The sequence below is a fragment of the Prionailurus viverrinus genome, chromosome F1 (genome assembly GCF_022837055.1).
Source record: "Prionailurus viverrinus isolate Anna chromosome F1, UM_Priviv_1.0, whole genome shotgun sequence".
Lineage (NCBI taxonomy): Eukaryota > Metazoa > Chordata > Mammalia > Carnivora > Felidae > Prionailurus > Prionailurus viverrinus.
Genome location: NC_062577.1, coordinates 53,425,440 through 53,445,272, shown reverse-complemented (window position 1 = coordinate 53,445,272; position 19,833 = coordinate 53,425,440). Strand labels below are relative to the sequence as shown.

Genomic DNA, 19,833 nt, shown 5'->3' with positions numbered 1-19,833 from the left:
AAAAAGGCAACTGTCTAGTAGCCTGAGGGTGAATGGACAGCTGCAAGGCCACCCACGTGTAAGGACACAGCTCTCAGCTGTCTCTCCATTCAGAGCCCCAGTTGGTCCTGACCCCATACAAATCTGGTGTTCTCGCTTTGATGTTTATGAACCGATTGCATTGAAAATGCAGGATAATGATTCAGGGGTTAGAGAAACTGTTATTTATACAAATGTGGTTAACACCTCATCATTTTAAACTGGCCGTGCTAATAATGCTCATTGCGCTCTTTGTTTTCTGTTTTTTTGCCCAAATCTGCAATCTGCATTTGCTCCGGCAGGATGTCGAGTGTGTGCTGAAATAGACTGGAACTGGACAAGTCTAGAGCCCTGCAACCGAAGGCACGTCTTCAGGGAACTTCCTAGCTTAGATGTGATCTGGGATCTGCGGATCTGGCGGGTCTCCAGATGTCCTTTCTCCTGTGTCGGGAACCTGTTCTCTTAGAGAATCAATATGATTTATTGGTGTATTCATTCTGAAAGCTGCAGGCAATTACACTTAAAAAAAGTGAACTGCTATTTGTTATTAACAGTGGCCTCACATTTGAGGGCAATAGTTACCTGAGAAACAGTGTTAATTGTAAAGCAACTTAATATATCTTCTTCAAAATACAAATAGTGAAAAAGAGAAATCGACAAGAATTCCATGGATAAAATGACACCGATATTTGTATGTACTTAAATTGTATCCATAAAAGTTTGTCAGAACGCATAGACATGATTTCAAAGTTTACTGATACATTATCAGACTAAACATATGCTCTGTAACATTATTCTCTTTAGTTAGACCATGACTAGCCACATGTAGCTGTCAAAATTTAAAGTAATTAAAATTAAAATTTAAAACTCTGTTCCTTTGGATCACTAGCTACATTTGAAATACTCAGTAGCCACTTGAGCTACTGTATTGGATAACAGAGATTTAACATATTTCTAGCACCACACACGTTCCTATTGGACAGTACTGACTTGAACACTGAAATTATAAGGAATTATTTTCACTTCTGTAACACACATACCTGCTTACATCCTTGGTTGTGAATGCTACTTACAAAGAGCATTTTAGCAGAAAGCTCAATATGAACCCCTGCTATTGGAGGGAGGGGCAAAAAAGTGGGAAGAGTGAGCAGTGCTAGACTGGTGATTCTTGACAAAACATGTTTTGTGACTCTGTCCCTCAGGACACCTCTTGTGAGCACAAAAGGTTTATCACACATGTAGATAAAAAGCCCTACATTATAACTCCCTGAAATTATGCTTAGTAGCCCAGATGAAAAATATTACTGTGGTTCTCTAAGCTAAAGAGCACTCTTTAGAAAATCGAAAATTATTTGAGAAGCATTAGAAGTTATCTTCCACCTATAAAATTGCGATTAGATTTGTTGCAACTTAGTATTTTATCACCGTTCTAAATGTCTTAACATGAACTTCGAAGACCATTCTACTTCCAAACCTGTTCACAGGCCCTCTTGATTAATACATCTAATTAGGTCTCAGGAGAAGTTCACCCAGTGAAAAAGTTCACCGGGCCTACCTTTGCAGCAACAGTCACTGAGATTCATGTATCCAGCTGGCCAAAATTCAGACTCCTGTTTTCTTGGGGAGAGAAAGAGAGAGTTTTTTGTAGGCGTGGAGTAGTCCTCCCTCCTGTTTCCGGAATTTGTTCTTACTGCCAGTTCACCTCAAACAGTCCTCATACTCCTATCTCCAGGCCTTAACAGTCTCTCTACCTATCACTAACATATCGAATGGAGACAAATATGTCACATTAATTCTAAGAGGTGAATTTTAAAAAAGAGCAGAATGAATTCGGCTTCCTTCATTTAACTAACTGTATTAAATTTAAGTCAAGAAACAATGGTAAAATTATTCTACATCTAAGTTAAAAATGTACAGTTTGCTACTTTACACACTGCTATGGATTGAAGATGTGTCTTCCCAAACTCATACATTAAAGCCCCAATCGCCAATGTTATGGTATTTGGACGTGGAGCCCTCTGAAAGGTAATTAGGTCACGAGAGTGGAGCCAAGGGGTTAGTGACCTTCCACAAAAGACTGAGAAAAGATGATCTTTCTCTTCCCCAAGGAAGACACTGCAAAACGTCAGCTGTCTACAAACCAAAGAGGGTTCTCACCAGACATCAAATCTGTTGGTACCTCAATCATCCCACCCTATGGAACAATGGGAAATAAATGTTCTTTGTTTTAGCCAGTCTTTTATATTCTAGTATAGGAACCTAGGCTAAGACAGACACAGAAAGACAGACACACACGCTTCTCCTTAAGAAATTACAAAGGTTGGGTGTCCAAACACTTTGGCTCAGGTCATGATCTCACAGTTTGTGGGTTTGAGCCCCATGTGGGGTTGTGAATGACAGTGCAGAGCCTGCTTGGGATTCTCTCTCTCTTCTCTCAAAATAAATAAACTTAAAAAAATTACAAAGGTCCAAAAATGTATCTACTAATTTTTCAAATGTTTGTTTTTAAAAGTTAAGTTCATGTTGCACAAACAGATATACATACTAAACACAACAGTAGTACTCTGAAGTCATTAAAAAGACTGAAAAAATAAAACCTACATCCCATTTCACTTCAGACTCTTTATTTAGCACATGTATTTATTAAAATCTATCATAAAAATAACAAAAAATAAGTAAAGATAAATAGTGAGCAAAAAAATTATCCAAAGGTTGTGAAAGTATCACCTTATTTATTCGACCTCCTCCTCTCTCTTCTATAGAAATACTTATGCTCTTTGGAGATTCCTTTTCAGGCATGACCTAGAGTTACAATTCCTTTAACTCCTGAGCAACACAATTTATATCTTCAGTCTGTCTATGTTTCTGTTCACACTTCAACCTCAGGACGTCTCTGCTACTATATGTTTAACTAGGACATCTTCAGGCATCCATCAACTGTAATCAGATGGCTTTGTAATGAAGTACTGTACTCTCATGGCCAGAAGACTGGCACAGGGGGCAGGATTCGTTGGTGGCCACTGAATATTAAGTATATTCATAAACGCAAAACACAGTGATTAAAAGAGTCCTAAGAGGTTTTCCAGAATATAAACATTCCCTTTTCACTCCCCTCCCTTGTAAAACACACAAAATATTTTAAAGAACTTGGACTTACCCTCAAATAAACCTTCCAGAACCTCCTAGTGAGTCATTTTCGGCTCTGAGTACTGAAGGTGAGCCTTTGAACTAGCCCATCTAAAGGGTTCCAAGGTATGCTTTTCAATGAGAACCATACTTGATCTATGTAGAATTCTAGGGAAATTGAAAATAAATCCAGTACTCCAACTCCAAACTACAGTGCTAAACTACTAAGTTTTTCCAGTCTGAAACACGTATTAATTTTGACTTGGAGATTTCAATGCCTAAAAACAATTACTGACCAATACTAAACTACGCTAAAGATTGAGAGCATTCACCGCAGCCATCTAAATATCCGGATAAGGGGATAATACCTAGTTACGAGTTATCTGGTTACTATTTTTCATATAGTCTTTCTAAACAAAAAAACCTTTTTATTATTATTGTATTCTAAATAGTTAACAAAAATACAATCCAAATGTTATATTTGGATATATTGGGGAGGGTGGGGGTACACAAGTGCAGTTCTTTTTCTTTTCCCTCCTTAACTCAAAGACAATATAGGAAGATGGGGAAAATGCAGACTTATCTGGCTGATGTGAGAACTTAAATGTTGTAAGTCAAGTACTTAGGGTAAAGATGACAGAGCTAGAATATTTAAAATATTCATCTCCAGATACATACTTAATTTCTAAAACAATAGGCTGATACTTGGATTTACATTCATATATGATGATATTCTGGCTACACATTGTACAGCCAAGAGGCACCATTACTAATATGTATATCAAACATCCCATCTTTATGACAGAAATCATTTCACGTACTATGAATATGCTTCACAGCCTTCTGAGAGAAGTGATAACATTTCTTCTTACACTGGCAACTCATTTTTATTTTGGGATAAAACAATTTCCAAAAGAAGAAAATTTGCATATATTCTCTTTCTTACTTTGTTAAAAAAATCTTGACAAATTTTAAAAATTAAACCAAAAACCCTAAGTGTATGTTTCAAAAGTGTTTTCATAAATGAAAAGTGATTTGCCCATTTCTATCACCCAAACGTCCTATTTAGAAGAAGTTTTGCACAGTGTCCATATGCTCCAGAATAAGATTAGTAGCAAAAAAGAAGTATAGCCTTTAATTTTAGGGAGAAAAAAAGCTTTTAACTGCTGCAGAGAATTTTCTTTCCCAAAATTATGTATGCATTAGGTTATAATAAAATACTTATCTTGTGTTAAGTTATAGCGTGATATTTAGCACTCTTAATTACTATGGAGGAGTACTTGTCCACATTTATTTAAGTTATCCTGACAAAATGGTAGTTCTATAATTTAATAAGACATTAAAGTTCAAAAGTTGGGATAATTACAAAAATGCATTTTTAGCTTTGCTGGTCTAATCACTTGATCTTAGGTGGACACCTTCCTTTATGCTGACGAATACCAGGCCACGGACTAATTTAACCTTAGATACCTAATACCTGTGACACTCAAATGGCTTTGAAAATATCAGTTTCTCTGCTCCAGCATAATTGTGAGGTGAGGATGCAGGTATTTGCAAATGAGAAGGGAATCATTTTATTATGGAAAAGTGGAGAAATTTATTATGGAAAAACTATTCATTAAATAATTCCTCCACAAGCTTTACATCTTAGGCCCAGTCTCACAGAAATTTTGGAATGATATTCAACAGTCTTACTTTCTCTTTTCTTTTTGTTTAACAGCTAGATACTAAGTCACCCAATGTAATCACTTTTAAGGCAACAATAAAGACCCGAATCTCCAATCCCATAGAGGATTCTGAAGCAGACTACCAGCAGTCTAACTGCCATTTCACTGGTTTTAGTCAGACCATGAAAGAGAATTTAAGCTAACCCAAAAACAGGGAAAAGGGGGTGGGGGGGAGCTAAAACATGTCAAATATGCTTTCTAAGAAATTAGGCCTCACCGCATAAGTTAAACATGAGAATTTCCGCCCCAGTAAGTCTCTCACACAAAAATAACCTAACACTTAAGATAAATCTAAACCATTATGTATGTATTACTCAGCATATAAAGGGCCATAATATAAAAGTAAAGATTTGGTGTGCTCCTTAAATCTTACTAACCAGAAGATCTAAAAATGAAATCATCACCCTGAATCAGAAATACTGTATCACTTTAAATGTCACTACATAGGTTTTCTCAATAGCTCACCCAAATGAATACCCCAAATCCACCCCCCCGCTGCAAACACACACACAGGTCTAAGAAGTTGGAAAGCTGAAACATACTGACTTCAAGGAGTTCATTTTTAATTATGAAGAGTACTATATTTCTAGAAACTAGTGAAACTGGAAGAAAACACCAATGTCCAGACCAGTGTCTAAAACTTATAATGTCCTGGCAAATTGTGCCATCTCGCTGATCAATAAGGAACACTTCTTTTCACAAATGTTGTGAGGAACAATGCTTAAAATTATACATAGTCTGAAAACCTAATTTTCACAAAGTTTTCATGAAAAGGAAAAACACCAAGTTGGTAATAGTAAAAGTCTTCCGGATTTCTTACAAATTTTAGCTTTATAAATGTCCAACTCAGAGAGCATGAGGTATTTTTCTAGGAAAAATACGACGACGGTATATGCATTTCCTCTACAGCCTATGTGTCGGAGTCGCTTCCAGACCCTGGTCTGCTGTTATCCGCGCCGTCACTTTCTTTGTCCCAGTCTTTCATGGACGCTCCCATCATGAAATCATCTCGTAGGATTGTCCATCCAGGGCCCTCTTCTGATTTCCCTTCAGTCTGAAGGCAATTACAGAACCAAAATATCAAAAGGCAATTTAATTATAAGGAAATAATAAAACCCAAGCTACCAAACAAACTTATCAACACTTACTTTTACAATAGGAATGAAAACAAGACAAATTATAGACTGATTTAATTTATATACTACAATATATGCACAAATATGTAATAGAGCTATATGTTAATATTTTAACCCCATAAAGGAACAATGAAAGCAAAATAATTTTTTTGCAGGGGGAGGGAATATAGTAAAATCTAGGTTTATTGCCAATTTTTTAAAATCTGGCAATCAAAACCAACAAATATTATTTAACATTCAGTGACAATTTATTAGAAAAATGTTGGCAAATTATTTTAAAACAAACAGAAATTTAACAAAGGCTTTTAACCCCTCCCCCCCAAAAGAAATAAAAGGAAAAGCAACTTGGTTCTGTGCTAGATTTTTATAGATGTTATCTCATTTAACACTTGATAAAAATTTGAACCAAATGTTCTTTAAGTTATGATCTCATTGCCTGACCTAATCATGTAATCAAAAGACTAATCACATGCTAAAATGATAAATAACTGAAGCAGGCAATAAACATAATAGGTAGTCAATTCATTTTGCTTATTTACAGGATTTCGTAAAACTGTATGAGAGCCTAAGAATTACAGCCTTTCATTTCATGGTACAACAGTACCACCTTGTGGTATTAATTAAGTAATACAATATATGCGGAACTCAAGCTCTGGAATTTCTTTCCTTCATTCCACAAACATTTACTGAAAACTGTGTATCAAGCACTGTTCTTCATGTTGGAAATACACTGATGAACAAAACAAAGTCCCTGTCTTCCTGGAGCTAACAGTCTATGCCTTTCTATTTATACCATTTACAAAAATACACAATGTTGGAAAAATCTCCCCAAACATGTAAGAACCCAGGATATTTGGTTAGAAAATAGTGTTATCTTTATTGGGGCTATGCAATTTTTAAGAGAAAAGATATTAAAGACATTTTCTAGGTTACAAGAGACTACTTATCTAATTCTGAAGCTACCTTTTATTTTAAAAAACATAGCCCTGAAACAGTCACTCCATTTAGGGGGGGGAAAAAAAAAAAGAAAGAAAAGGACACTATTACAAACCAGAAAACATGTCCTACTGGATTACTCGTGTCTTCCTGGGATCAAAGAATCAAGCAGAGCTTGTACCCAAATATAATGGGAAGACTGGAGAGCATATAAATAAACGTGAGCAAAAATTTCAGAATTGACTTAGTATGTCAAAAGGCATACTTGTACTATAATTTAACCAACGTAAAGAACAAAAAATATCTGTGCTGATTAAAAACCAACAGTAAAACAGTTCTAAAGGCTCTCCTGCCACACCCATAGGGGAGCAATCAAGTAAGAAGGAAATCTGTAACTCTCCTCATGGAGTATGCTAACACCTTCCCATCCCTCGTTTCTATAATATCAAATCTACTTTCCTAAAACTATTTTTGCTTCTGTTAGATTAAGTTACTTAACTGGAAAAAAGGCTATTTTTATTTTCTTTGCTTCAACTGAAGTTTTGTTTGCTAATCTCCTCACCTTAATTAAGAGAAAGAGTTATTCCCATGAAGGGATCCACTTTGACACAACAATTAAAACACCTCCCTGCCAAATTAATCATTCAGTTTTCAAGTAAATTCTAAAAAGTGTATGCTTCCTGGTATAGCCACATGCAAGTTACTGACTAGTAAAGACTTACCCTGACGTTGACGTTCGTGTTTATGTATAAATATGCAATCTCAACGGTAAGCTTCCGTGTTCAGACAAATGCACCCAACATGCTGTCAACATGTTACCAACCAGAAGGCAGATCCCACATGACTGAGCTCAATCCAGACTGTTCCTACATGAGAGCTCATCCTGACAGACAACTTCTGCTGGACTGAGTTACTCCTCTACCAGGCGGCGCCACTAAAGCTCTTAGTACCTGAAGAAATGAGGGAGGCAGGAAGGGTGGGAAGGGACAAAGCCTCACACCCGTAGTTCAGAAAGAAAGAAAGGAACAATAGTGGACCAAAGGAAAGGACTCCTTAATTAAAATGTTGAGACCATACTTGTCTTGAAAGACATATTTTAGGAGAGGAGAACAACAACAATAAATTCAAAGCATCTCTCAATTGACCAATTTGAAAAATAACAATGAAGTAAAGCTTTACTGGGGAATTCTGGTGGTACCGTTTTGTTTTTTAAGCATTCAGTATCATCTATATCAGTAATTTTCCAAGTGTGGTCCTCAGACCAGCAGCATTAGCATCAGTATCACTTGTTAGAAATTGAAAACCTCAGACCCCACTCCAAGTCTACTGACTCAGAAACTAGAGGTTGGAGCCTGCAGTCTCTTTCATAAGCCATCCAGTGCTTCTGACACTTGCTAAAGTCTGAGAATCACCAGTCTATAAAGAACAAATATTTCTTAGTGAGTTTCATTCACTGCTACAAAACCAAGTACACTTTATAGCTGGAGAGAAAAGATTTTAAGTTTTGGAAATCCAATGTTAGACACATCACTGGATATTTTATAAATTGCCATCATTCAAGATTTCATATTACAGTTGTATTTTTATTCTGTGAAGCAAAAATATGGAGAGAGAAAAAAAACCAGGCAATAGAAAACTCAGTATAAACAAGTATGGGTTAATACATTTTAAAAACAGACTTTTTCCTATAGTATCTGTCATGATGGCAGTTCAAGAAAGAAAACTCTGTCTTAAAAACAAAAGGATAACCCTTTACTTTCTATGCCTACACTTGATAAAGAAATACACAGCAAGAAAAAAGGCAGGGGGGCACATAAGGGGATAGTTTGAACAGAAACAACTAGTCTTGCTCAACTGCAAAACTCAACAAAACAACAGAAGAGTGATTTGTTGTTTTAAAGATATAATCCACAAGGAGAAGATCCAAATAGACAACAGCAACACAATTTTAGAAGGTGAAGCAAGACGGACTACCCTGGCAAACCCAAGAAAGCTGACTCCTAAGACTGCAATTGTCAAGCTGCAACCAACCCAGTTTACACTGTAGGATCTTCACAAACCAACCAACCAACCAACAAAACCCCCAGGAACTGGCATTGACTGGATACTTTTGGAAGTGAGGGTAGGAATGGAAGGATCAAAATAAAGAGAACTGGGCAAACGTGATGTTGAGAATCAGATCTCTGGATCTCCTCCCAGTCTCACACAAGCTTGGTGGAAGACTGTTCAACCTCTGGAGAGGTCACAGGTTGGCACAGATGAAGGCACATGTACATACCAGAAACAGGGGATTCAGTTATATCCCCTGCCCCCCAGTAATGAGTCCCAGCCCCCTTCTCACATTGGGCTCCTGAAATGCTGGGAGGCAGACCCTTTCCTTCAGACAGAAGATCAGGAAGGCTCTAGAGAAAATCTAGCCACTTGCTAATAAATTATCAAGAGAATGTTATACTAAAGTTCATGTCACATGGGTAACACCCACATGGTTCAGAACTTCAATCGCCTCTAGGATTATTTGTTCTAATCATGAATAGACATTTTAGGATTATCAGAAAGAAAACAGAGTATAACAAACACAAATGTTTCGAAAGCAACTTGTAGGAAAGCAACACTGTTCAGAGAGAAGCAAATTTAGGGGAAAATACCATTAATATCCTCAAAGTTAGGAGATTACAGTGTACCCACAAAACAAAAGTAGTTTGCTATTTATAAGGGTTTTTATTTTTTTTTTAATTTGAGACAGAGAGAGACAGAGCATGAACAGGGAAGGGGCAGAGAGAGGGAGACACAGAATCCGAAACAGGCTCCAGGCTCTGAGCTGTCAGCACAGAGCCTGACGTGGGGCTCGAACTCACAGACTGTGAGATCATGACCTGAGCCGAAGTCGGATGCTCAACCGATCGAGCCACCCAGGCGCCCCAAGTAGTTTGCTATTTAAAAAGAAACATTAAGAGAATAACAAAGACCTTGAAATTAAAAATGGGATGGAAGAAATAAAAAATGAATACAAGGGTGAGAAGATAAAAGCTGAGGAAAATAGTGTAAAAAGAAAAAAAGTAGTGGAAAACAGGAGGATGAGTTCAGGGGGTTCAACATACAAAATAACAATTATACAGAAAGAATGCCAAAAAGGAGGGGAGGAAAATCAATGAAACACTTCCAGAAAAATTTCCCAAAAGTAAAGGACACACATTTCCAGAACGAAACGAGCCCTCCTGAAGGTCCAAAATACAAAAGAAAACCAAGCCACATCAAGGTCATCTGTAAAATTTCAGAATTATAGATACTAAAAGAATATCCTATAAGCTTTCAGAAGGAAAACAAGTCACATAACTTAGGGATGATCAGGAATCAAAATAGATACAGATCTTCCTATAGCTATCCTGGATGCAAGAAAGAGACAAATTCTTTCAAAATGCTGAAGGAAAATAAATTCCAATTTAAAATTTGATACCTAGATACGTTGTTATTCAAGTATGAGGACAGAACAGAGGTACTTTCAGACATACAAGTTACCCAAAAGTTTACTTCTAGTAGTTCTCAGGAAACTACTGAGAATGTCCTCCACAAAAAGGTGGAGTAAACCAAGAAGAGAAAGACACAGGATAGAAAAACTAGGAGATCCAACACAGGAAGGAGAAGAGAAACTGCAGGATGAGAGAAAATGGAGACTCCGGAATGGTAACTAAGCATCAGGCAGACAATCTGGAGCATGACCATCATTTTGACCTGACAAAAACATGGAGGATATTCTTTATCAAAACAGTGGGAGTAAACCAAGAAAGAAGAAGGAATGAGATCCAGGAAATATGGAATCCAATCCAGAAGAAACTCCAAGGATCACAAAAAACTTAAGTCCCAGGATGACAACTGTGAAGCAGCCTCAGAGCGCAATCAGCCCAGAGAAAGAACGGAAGACTCCAGGAGAGAATATCTCAAAGAAAATAATTAAAATAGATGTATTGCCTGAGGTAAATGGATTGTGAAAACCTAAACTAAGAAAGTTACATACGAAGACCAAGACAATAATTAACTTCAGGAAAAAACAGAAAGGAAACGAGTTAAGAATACAGAGATGTGTATTCAATGCAATTCCAATCAAAATTGCACCAGCATTCTTCTCGAAACTGGAACAAGCAATCCTAAAATTTGTATGGAACCACAAAAGACCCCGAATAGCCAAAGGAATTTTGAAGAAGACCAAAGCGGGAAGCATCACAATCCAGACTTTAGCCTCTACTACAAAGCTGTCATCATCAAGACAGCATGGTATGGGCACAAAAACAGACACATAGACCAATGGAATAGAATAGAGAGTCCAGAATTGGACCCACAAAAGTATGGCCAACTAATCTTTGACAAAGCAGGAAAGAATACCCAATGGAAAAAAGACAGTCTCTTTAACAAATGGTGCTGGGAGAACTGGACAGCAACATGCAGAAGAATGAAACGACCACTTTCTTACACCATTCACAAAAATAAACTCAAAATGGATGAAGGACCTGAATGTGAGACAGGAAACCATCAAAACCCTAGAGGAGAAAGCAGGAAAAAACCTCTCTGACCTCAGCCGCAGCAATTTCTTACTTGACACAAAGGCAAGGGAATTAAAAGCAAGAATGAACTATTGGGACCTCATGAAGATAAAAACCTTCTGCACTGCAAAGGAAACAATCAGCAAAACTAAAAGGCAACCAATGGAATGGGAAAAGATATTTGTAAATGACATATCAGACAAAGGGCTAGTATCCAAAATCTATAAAGAACTCACCAAACTCCACACCCGAAAAACAAATAATCCAGTGAAGAAACGGGCAGAAGACATGATAAAGAAGACATCCAGATGGCCAACAGGCACATGAAAAGATGCTCAACATCACTCCTCATCAGGGAAATACAAATCAAAACCACAATGAGGTATCACCTCACGCCAGTCAGAGTGGCCAAAATGAACAAACCAGGAGACTATAGATGCTGGAGAGGATGCGGAGAAACGGGAACCCTCTTGCACTGTTGGTGGGAATGCAAACTGGGTGGGTGCAGCCACTCTGGAAAACAGTGTGGAGGTTCCTCAAAAAATTAAAAATAGATCTACCCTAATGACCCAGCAACAGCACTACTAGGAATTTACCCAAGGGATATAGGAGTGCTGACGCATAGGGGCACTTGTACCCCAGTGTTTATAGCAGCACCCTCAACAATAGCCAAATTGTGGAAAAAGCCTAAATGTCCATCAACTGATGAATGGATAAAGAAATTGTGGTTTATATACACAATGGAATACTACGTGGCAATGAGAAAAAATGAAATATGGCCTTTTGTAGCAACGTGGATGGAACTGGAGAGTGTGATGCTAAGTGAAATAAGCCATACAGAGAAAGACAGATACCATATGTTTTCACTCTTATGTGGATCCTGAGAAACTTACCAGGAACCCATGGGGGAGGGGAAGGGGAAAAAAAAAAAAAAAGAGAGAGAGGGAAGGAGCCAAACCATAAGAGACTCTTAAAAACTGAGAATAAACTGAGGGTTGATTGAGGGTGGGAGGAAGGGGAGGGTTAGGAGGGCACCTATTGGGAGGAGCACTGGGTGTTGTACGGAAAGCAATTTGACAATAAATTTCATATTAAAAAAAAAAAGAATACAGAGATGTGTAAAAGCCAATATAACAGCTAAAGGAGTAACAAGTGGTTGCCCTAGGGTAGGAGTCGTAGAAAGGAGGCAGAAGGAGGCAGAAAACTGTTTTATAATAAATAACCCTTTTGGGAAAATGAGGCCTTTTAAACCACATGGATAAGTAAAAATTAATTTAAACAGAAAAAAACAGGACAGCAAGAAAGGAGAAAATGAACTATCCCTCAATCATTTTCACAAACAGAAGTTTTACAAGCCTCCGCTAAGATCTTTCCCAAAAATCTCCCCTAAGGCACCCTCTGGTTTTATTAACCATATGATTCTGTTTTCCTTTCCAACTTTTTCAAATGAAAAAAAAATATTAAAAACATGAATTATACTAGGAAGCTATTATATGCCGGACAGCTTACATAATATTGCCTTTTTTCTAAGTCTCTTAAGATTCCTAGCCAGACAGTGATTGTCTTTCTCACATCTTATATAAGGAAGTTAAGGCTCAAAGAAGTGAAGCAACTTATTCAAATTCAGTTGATAAATGGCTGAGTCAATACTCAAACCAAAATCCAGGATTCCAAGTCCAAGCTCTTTCTGTAATACTACACTGCTCTACAACTTAATTGATAACAACTCTCTATATTACCATATCACCTGTTATAACCTATACATTACATAGTAGAATAAGTACTAAAATACACTGAAAATGCCATCAATAAAAGTCAAAACTTGGGAAAATTATTTTACACAACAGATTTACATACTGTCAATTTACTTTTTTTTTCCATAAAGATGACCTGCCATTAAGTATAAAAAATTCCTGAATATCTAGAGCATCCACAAAGAAAAGATGCATCAGAGATAAATATAAGAAAATAAGGACACCAAGGGAAATCCTGTATGTGTCATTCATTGGAAAAACTTGCCTAAAGTGATTTGTAAGTAGATTTCATTATGTGTTAAGACATCATGAGAATTAGGTTTTTTGTTTGTTTTTTGTTTTTTTTTTTTTTTTTGCTTAGAAAACAGAGGTAGAGGTAATCTGATGCATTATTTTCACACCAGGAATGAAAACCAAAGAGTTCTGGACTTGAATCACAGTGAACTATTGATTACAACACTGAAAATCAGAGGGTTTAGACATCTAGGACTTGAAAGAAATTGAAGATAATTCCCTTAACCTTGGTATATAGTGCATATCTATATGTATTCACTATACTATATATATTTACTACATATATATGTATATATTTACTATCATCAGATGGACATTGTATTAACATTAAACATATAGACTGGAAGGATCAAAATTTAGCAGCTTGTAAAGCCTGTCAGTGTTGCTGCAGGCAGTACTAATTCAATAACCAAAAGCAACCTACGAGATAACTCTCTGGGCCTACATCAACTGAAAAGGAGAACTGATTAAATGCAAAAACTTAATGAAAACCACATGATACAAGGAAACAAAATAGTCCCTTCTCTCATTGGCCTGGTTTTATACAAATATTTAATCAAGATCATACAGAAGCAGTCTGTGTCAATTTTGATGATGACAACCCTTAAAAACGTTAATCAGCTTCCATTTCAAGGTTCAAACATACATTGGCAGCTAATGAAAAGAAAACTGAAAACAGAGGTTTGGAATTATTCATTAGTCTAATACCAAATAATTAAGAGCTTAACCTCATTTCAGTTTTGAAGGGGAAAATTAAAGTCAAATCCTAAAACAATAAACAGTATAATCACATCTATATTTAGCAATCAGCAATAGTTGTGATTTCATTGCTTTCCCTGAGAAGAACGTTCAGTTTTCATTTTAATTTAGTTTCACCTAAATTAAAAAAGTTTCTTAACACACTGGCTAAATTCACCTTAATACCTTTGTTGTTGCAAATTTTTTGTAAGCTGTTTATGGCTGTAGTTAGTAATCTCCTGATTACTGACTACCACTTATCCAAAAGTTCTGCTGGAGAAATGAAGGATATATGGGAGATCCCTTACACGAAAGATATACTCTGGCAGAAATCAACAAAAGTGAAATACAGCACCAAATGTTTATAATTTGAATAAGGACATCAATGATTTTCTCATCATGTCAGTTATTAAAACATCCCACTAACCATGAAGGATTGGAAATTTCATCATGAAGCATTAAAATTTTCAATCTAGAATGTGTAAGAGTTCTAATGGAGTCAAGCTTACATGGAAGATCCCATATCTGTACACACTCAACTTTTCTCTGATTCTCAAAGAATTTTTTATAAGCAATTTCTAATTGTCTTGACCAATTTGTGCCTTCTTCATTCCTTCACAAACTTATTTTAATTCGCCTTAACTATATTACTAGAATGGTATTCCAGGCAACAAGCCCATTTGTGCTTTGTTTTTGTTAACTGTTATATAGGTTCCAGGTTCTTGTACAGTTTACAAATTTAAACAGGTCACTAATAAAATCCAAGCAAACTAGAAAAGATCAAGACGCTAAAACTATGTCACCTTTAGGTATAGTCCAAGCACATGTTAAATGTGTAAAGTTCTCTAAGAAAACCTAATTCTGTGTAGCTTGCCAAGAATTCAGGCCTCATATTCCTTAAAAAAAAAAAAAAAAAAAGTTTCTTTGATGCAGTTTTTTTTTCATTCTGCTGCATTCTTTTTTATTTTAATTTCATTTGCTGCCCTTGGTTTTACTATGTACACAATACATATGCCTTTGCTCAAAGTGATTCTATTTGATGGCTTCAATTCTAAATTGCTATCTAAACACCTCACTTCAGAGTTAAATCTGAGAAAACATCCATGCAATGGAGCTTCTCCTCATTGTTTATAATATCTTAAGAATTGTTAAATTAAGTTGAAGTTGACTAAACTGCCAGGAAGACAAATGTATAACACTTCAAGGAGCCTTTTTGACACAAGTGCTCTATGTATTTTTAGACTCAGTTAGGAGCTTGAAACATTCAGAATACATTCTGCCGATTAGTCTCTTACAGCCCATTCTTTTACCAGCTATACTACGTAGTACATAGATGAGAATTCAGATTTATAAACTAATTAGGAAAGCCTAGTATTCATCTAGAAAACAGACACTGATGTTTTAATATCACAAATTTGTTAAAAGGTTTAAGTGAGAAAACACTGTAAAAGTTCTTTGTAAAACTATGAAATATAAAGAAAAGTAAGTAATATCTAGTAGAAATATGCATACTACCAATCTACCTACTGAAATCAACAAAAGATTTAAAAATATATGGACAGTCCTCACTCAAACTCCTGGAAAAGCATGTGATTCTGGGTCTGAAATCTAAGAGCTTATTGTCCCAGAAACCAAGAAAGTACGCCAAGAAAAATGAGGTCATGTCAGAACGGCACAAGAAGCTAGTTTGCACTGGTTCTCATTGTTACATTTGTGAATTTAAACATCAAAAGAAGCATAATGATACTAAAATACTGAAAACCTAGACACTCATTCCTATGTCTGTGATATTAAACAAAGGCAAAGAAAAAAGGTGGGGGCGGGGAGAAGGTTCACTTGCTACTACTGGAGATGACAGTTAAGCCAACACCTTACTCTGGAAAGCAATAATTAAAAGGAAAGGAACATTAACCCTCATCTTTTGGAACTTAAAACATATTCCTAAAAAAGTAAGTAGAAATAAATGAGAAAATCACCATTCTGCAAATTCCAGTAACATACCTGTTTTAAGCAGGGGTCATCAATTGGCGCTAAAAGACAAAAGATAGATGGGGAAAGGTATATTTGCTCCTTTCATATTATTCATCCCCAGAAATGACTCTCTAACTGTAGAGGGGAAAATGCACCTTTAATAAGGAAAAATTTATTACCACTTGAACCAAATGAAACAGGACCATCACTAATAAGGGACATTCTGATAATCTGTCTCCTGATGTGACAGCATACTAACTATACATTTAAGTATCACACCTATGAAAACAGTTATGCCAAAAAAAGTTTAACTTAAATCCCGACCTTTGGTCCTAACTTTCCACTTACAGTGAAAGGGCACAGAGGAGAAAGTTGAAAGACATGATGTGACAGACAGATTTAGAACCTGGATTCCTTGTTCAAGACACCTGGTTTAGTTATAAGTGAAACTTCTGAATTGTAGGATATATGAATTTTATCTCAATAAAACTGTTAAAAAGAGAGAATTTCTAGGATAGTATGGGTATTACTTCAAATAATCACCCCAAACAAACAAAAACTAGATGGGGATAAAGACAGGCAGATAGCTCTATAAAACAAACACACAGACAAGTGTCAACAAATTTAGAACCCACGTGAGAGAAATACTGGTCTTTCCTTACTTTCTTCCTGTTTGAAAATTTCCATAAAGTAATAGGGGGGAAAAAAGATTCTAAAATTTCTATTAGGCAAACAGTGATTAAATACAGAATGCATTTGATATCCAGTAAATTTTAATTAATTCCTTGATAAAAGAATAGAAAGTCAATTCTAACAGTAAACTTATAAAGAATTCCTTAAACGAGTTTAATGAGTTTGTTTTATAATTCTGAAATGTTCTACCATGGTAATATTTTTATCTTCCTTAACAATTCAGTTAAGTGTCTGACTTCAGGTCATGATCTCACAGTTCAAGAGTTTGAGCCCTGCGTGTTAGGCTCTGTGCTGACAGCTTGGAGCCTAGAACCTGCTTCAGAGTCTGTGTCTCCCCTCTTTCTGCCTCTCCCCTGCTCGTGCTCTCTCTCAAAAATGAATAAACATTAAAATTGTTTTTTTTTAGGGGCGCCTGGGTGGCGCAGTCGGTTAAGCGTCCGACTTCAGCCAGGTCACGATCTCGCGGTCCGTGAGTTGGAGCCCCGCGTCGGGCTCTGGGCTGATGGCTCGGAGCCTGGAGCCTGTTTCGGATTCTGTGTCTCCCTCTCTCTCTGCCCCTCCCCCGTTCATGCTCTGTCTCTCTCTGTCCCAAAAATAAATAAAAAACGTTGAAAAAAATTTTTTTTTAATTGTTTTTTTTTTTAAGCCTATCAGTCTGCATGTGCTGCTACCCATCCAACAAAGGGGATGTGAGACCCAGGGAAAAAAACAGACTGCAAACCATCTCTCCCATCATCCTCCTTCTGGGCTGGGGCAGGGGTGGGGGGAGCGACCATGTTGCTCACTAGCCAGACCCACCTCTTCTAGCTCATTTAGGTGAGAGAGGGGAGGACACAGTTTTCAGTTCTGCTTCTAAATAGAAGTGCCTCAAATCTTCTTAAGTAGTAGGTAGGCACAAATGACTGAAATGATTCTGGAGCAATACAGACGAAGTTTTAATCCAGATTCTACCAATTACTATCAATGTGACCTGGGGCAAGTCACTTAATATTTCTGATTTGGGGTTTCTCACCTCTAAAATGAGAATTCCAGTACTTCTTCAAATGGTAATTATATAAAAACCCCTTTCAGTACCTGGAACAAAACAAACACTAACAAGCCCCCTCCTGGTCCCTCTACCACCTTTCCTACTTAGTAATGCCCCGAATCATCACATATACGAACAGAATCCCCAACTAGGGACATGTGTAATCTTCTAATGATGTTCACAGTGTTCACAAAGATGAGAGCCTTCAAATACCAAAGTACGAAAACACCCGTTTAGAAACCAAACTTTCCTTGGCAAGAGAAATCTTGTCAGTAACAGAGTTAGCTTAAGCATAGCTTAAAATGTGGAAGAAAAAGTAGACAAATTTCTAGGTCCTCAAAACCGAGTTTTATTACTTTGTAAGAATTATACATTACTAGAGTAGATACACTTAAAATTAGAGAGAACTTTCCAAATCTAAACATAATTTTTATTGAATTATTGGATAATTCAAAAATTCATAAGCAGTAACAGTTTCTTTTCAAATTGGTTTCCAACCGAAATTCATTTTTGACTACTATCTGTTAGGAAAAATAAGAAGTAAATACAAGGAACACAAAATTTAAAAAAAGACTGCCAGCATTTATTTAAGCACTGTTCTAAGCACTTTACCTATACTAACTCCGTTGACTCTCTGTTATCTCTAGGAGATGTTTACTACTACTAGAATGATTATCTTAAACACACAAGAAACCTGAGGCATGGTTTGGGTAAGTAATGCATACACAGTAAATGCAGACCAAAGGGTTTCAACCCAGCCAGTCAGGTTCCAGGCCTTTGCTACCATCTAATTCGTCACGCATCCCCATAAACATTCTCAGCTGTCTACGACTCAAAACAAAAAAACAAAACAAACAAAAAAGCCAAATCAAACCCTAAAACAAAAACCCCCAACTAACCCATAGATGATTTTCAGCAAGAAACAGCAAAATATTCTTTAGATTTTTAAAAATGCACCATCCAAGGGTAAGCATGTAGCGTAAGACTCACCGTGCACAGGACAATTAAAAATAAAAAAAAGCTTCAACCTCGCCGATGAAAATCCTAAACAAGCATCCACTTCAACTTCAAATAGAACATTTCTTAAAACAGGGCCAGGAGACATATGGCACCGTTAGTAATTTTTACTTTAATGGTAACTACAGATTTCTACACAAGCTACGTAATTAGTTCTTTTCTTCCCTCATACCCACACACCCCCCATGTGAAAATGCTGCTCGTACCACTGTGCCAAACATAAGTTCGCTTTGATTACAACTGCTGTCCAAATCTGAAACCACACCACATTCAAGCTAAACAGCCTGTTTTAAAAGGAGTTGAGAAACTGGCTTTAAGCTGTTCCCATCAACAGCAATATGTACAATCATGCTCATTCTCATTTCAAACTTTGGAGTCTCTCTTTTGTCTAAACTCTCATCGATTTAGGCATTTTCAGTAAACAAACACGAAGCTGAATTATTTACAAAGTTAGCATTCCACACATTCCAGCCGGGGCTGCTTTCATGTGCAAGTAAAACACTGTTGCCGTGTGATGCGGGGGCAATTTAAGGACAGCATCCTTCTCTATCAGCTTGCCTGCCTTCCATTCCCCCAAGAAATTAAATCCTGAAAACTTCTGGGGGACCACCTAGGGAGCTGTGTGAGGGGTCCCTCCATTCCTAGGTTTCTTACTTCAAAAGCAGGAATTTAGTAGGTCTCTGAACCAGTTTTAACAGAATACGGCAGTGCAGAGTCTAGGTCTAAGTTACTAAGATTCCAAAGAAGCCAGGTATTTGAAAAGTATTCCCATCACGAAATACCTAGCTATGAAGGCAATGTGACTGCCATTAATGACAAATGTATGAGAGACACAGCCCCCAAACTTACCTCTGTGTTTGA

General features: G+C 36.8%; 1 protein-coding gene across 2 annotated transcripts in view; it reads right to left on the bottom strand.

The window, feature by feature from the left end:
- Nucleotides 1–2,620: 2,620 nt before the first annotated feature.
- The window catches only part of RRP15 (ribosomal RNA processing 15 homolog), a 42,643-nt gene continuing 25,430 nt past the window's right edge, over nt 2,621–19,833 (bottom strand). Inside the window, exon 5 of one of the 2 annotated variants that reach the window (XM_047840492.1) lies at nt 2,621–5,925. In XM_047840492.1, the coding sequence (XP_047696448.1) occupies nt 5,782–5,925 (144 nt within the window). In that variant the 3' untranslated portion in view covers nt 2,621–5,781. Of the gene's footprint in view, nt 5,926–5,948; nt 7,894–19,833 lie in introns of those variants that run through there. The other variant, XM_047840493.1, reaches the window with a different exon arrangement.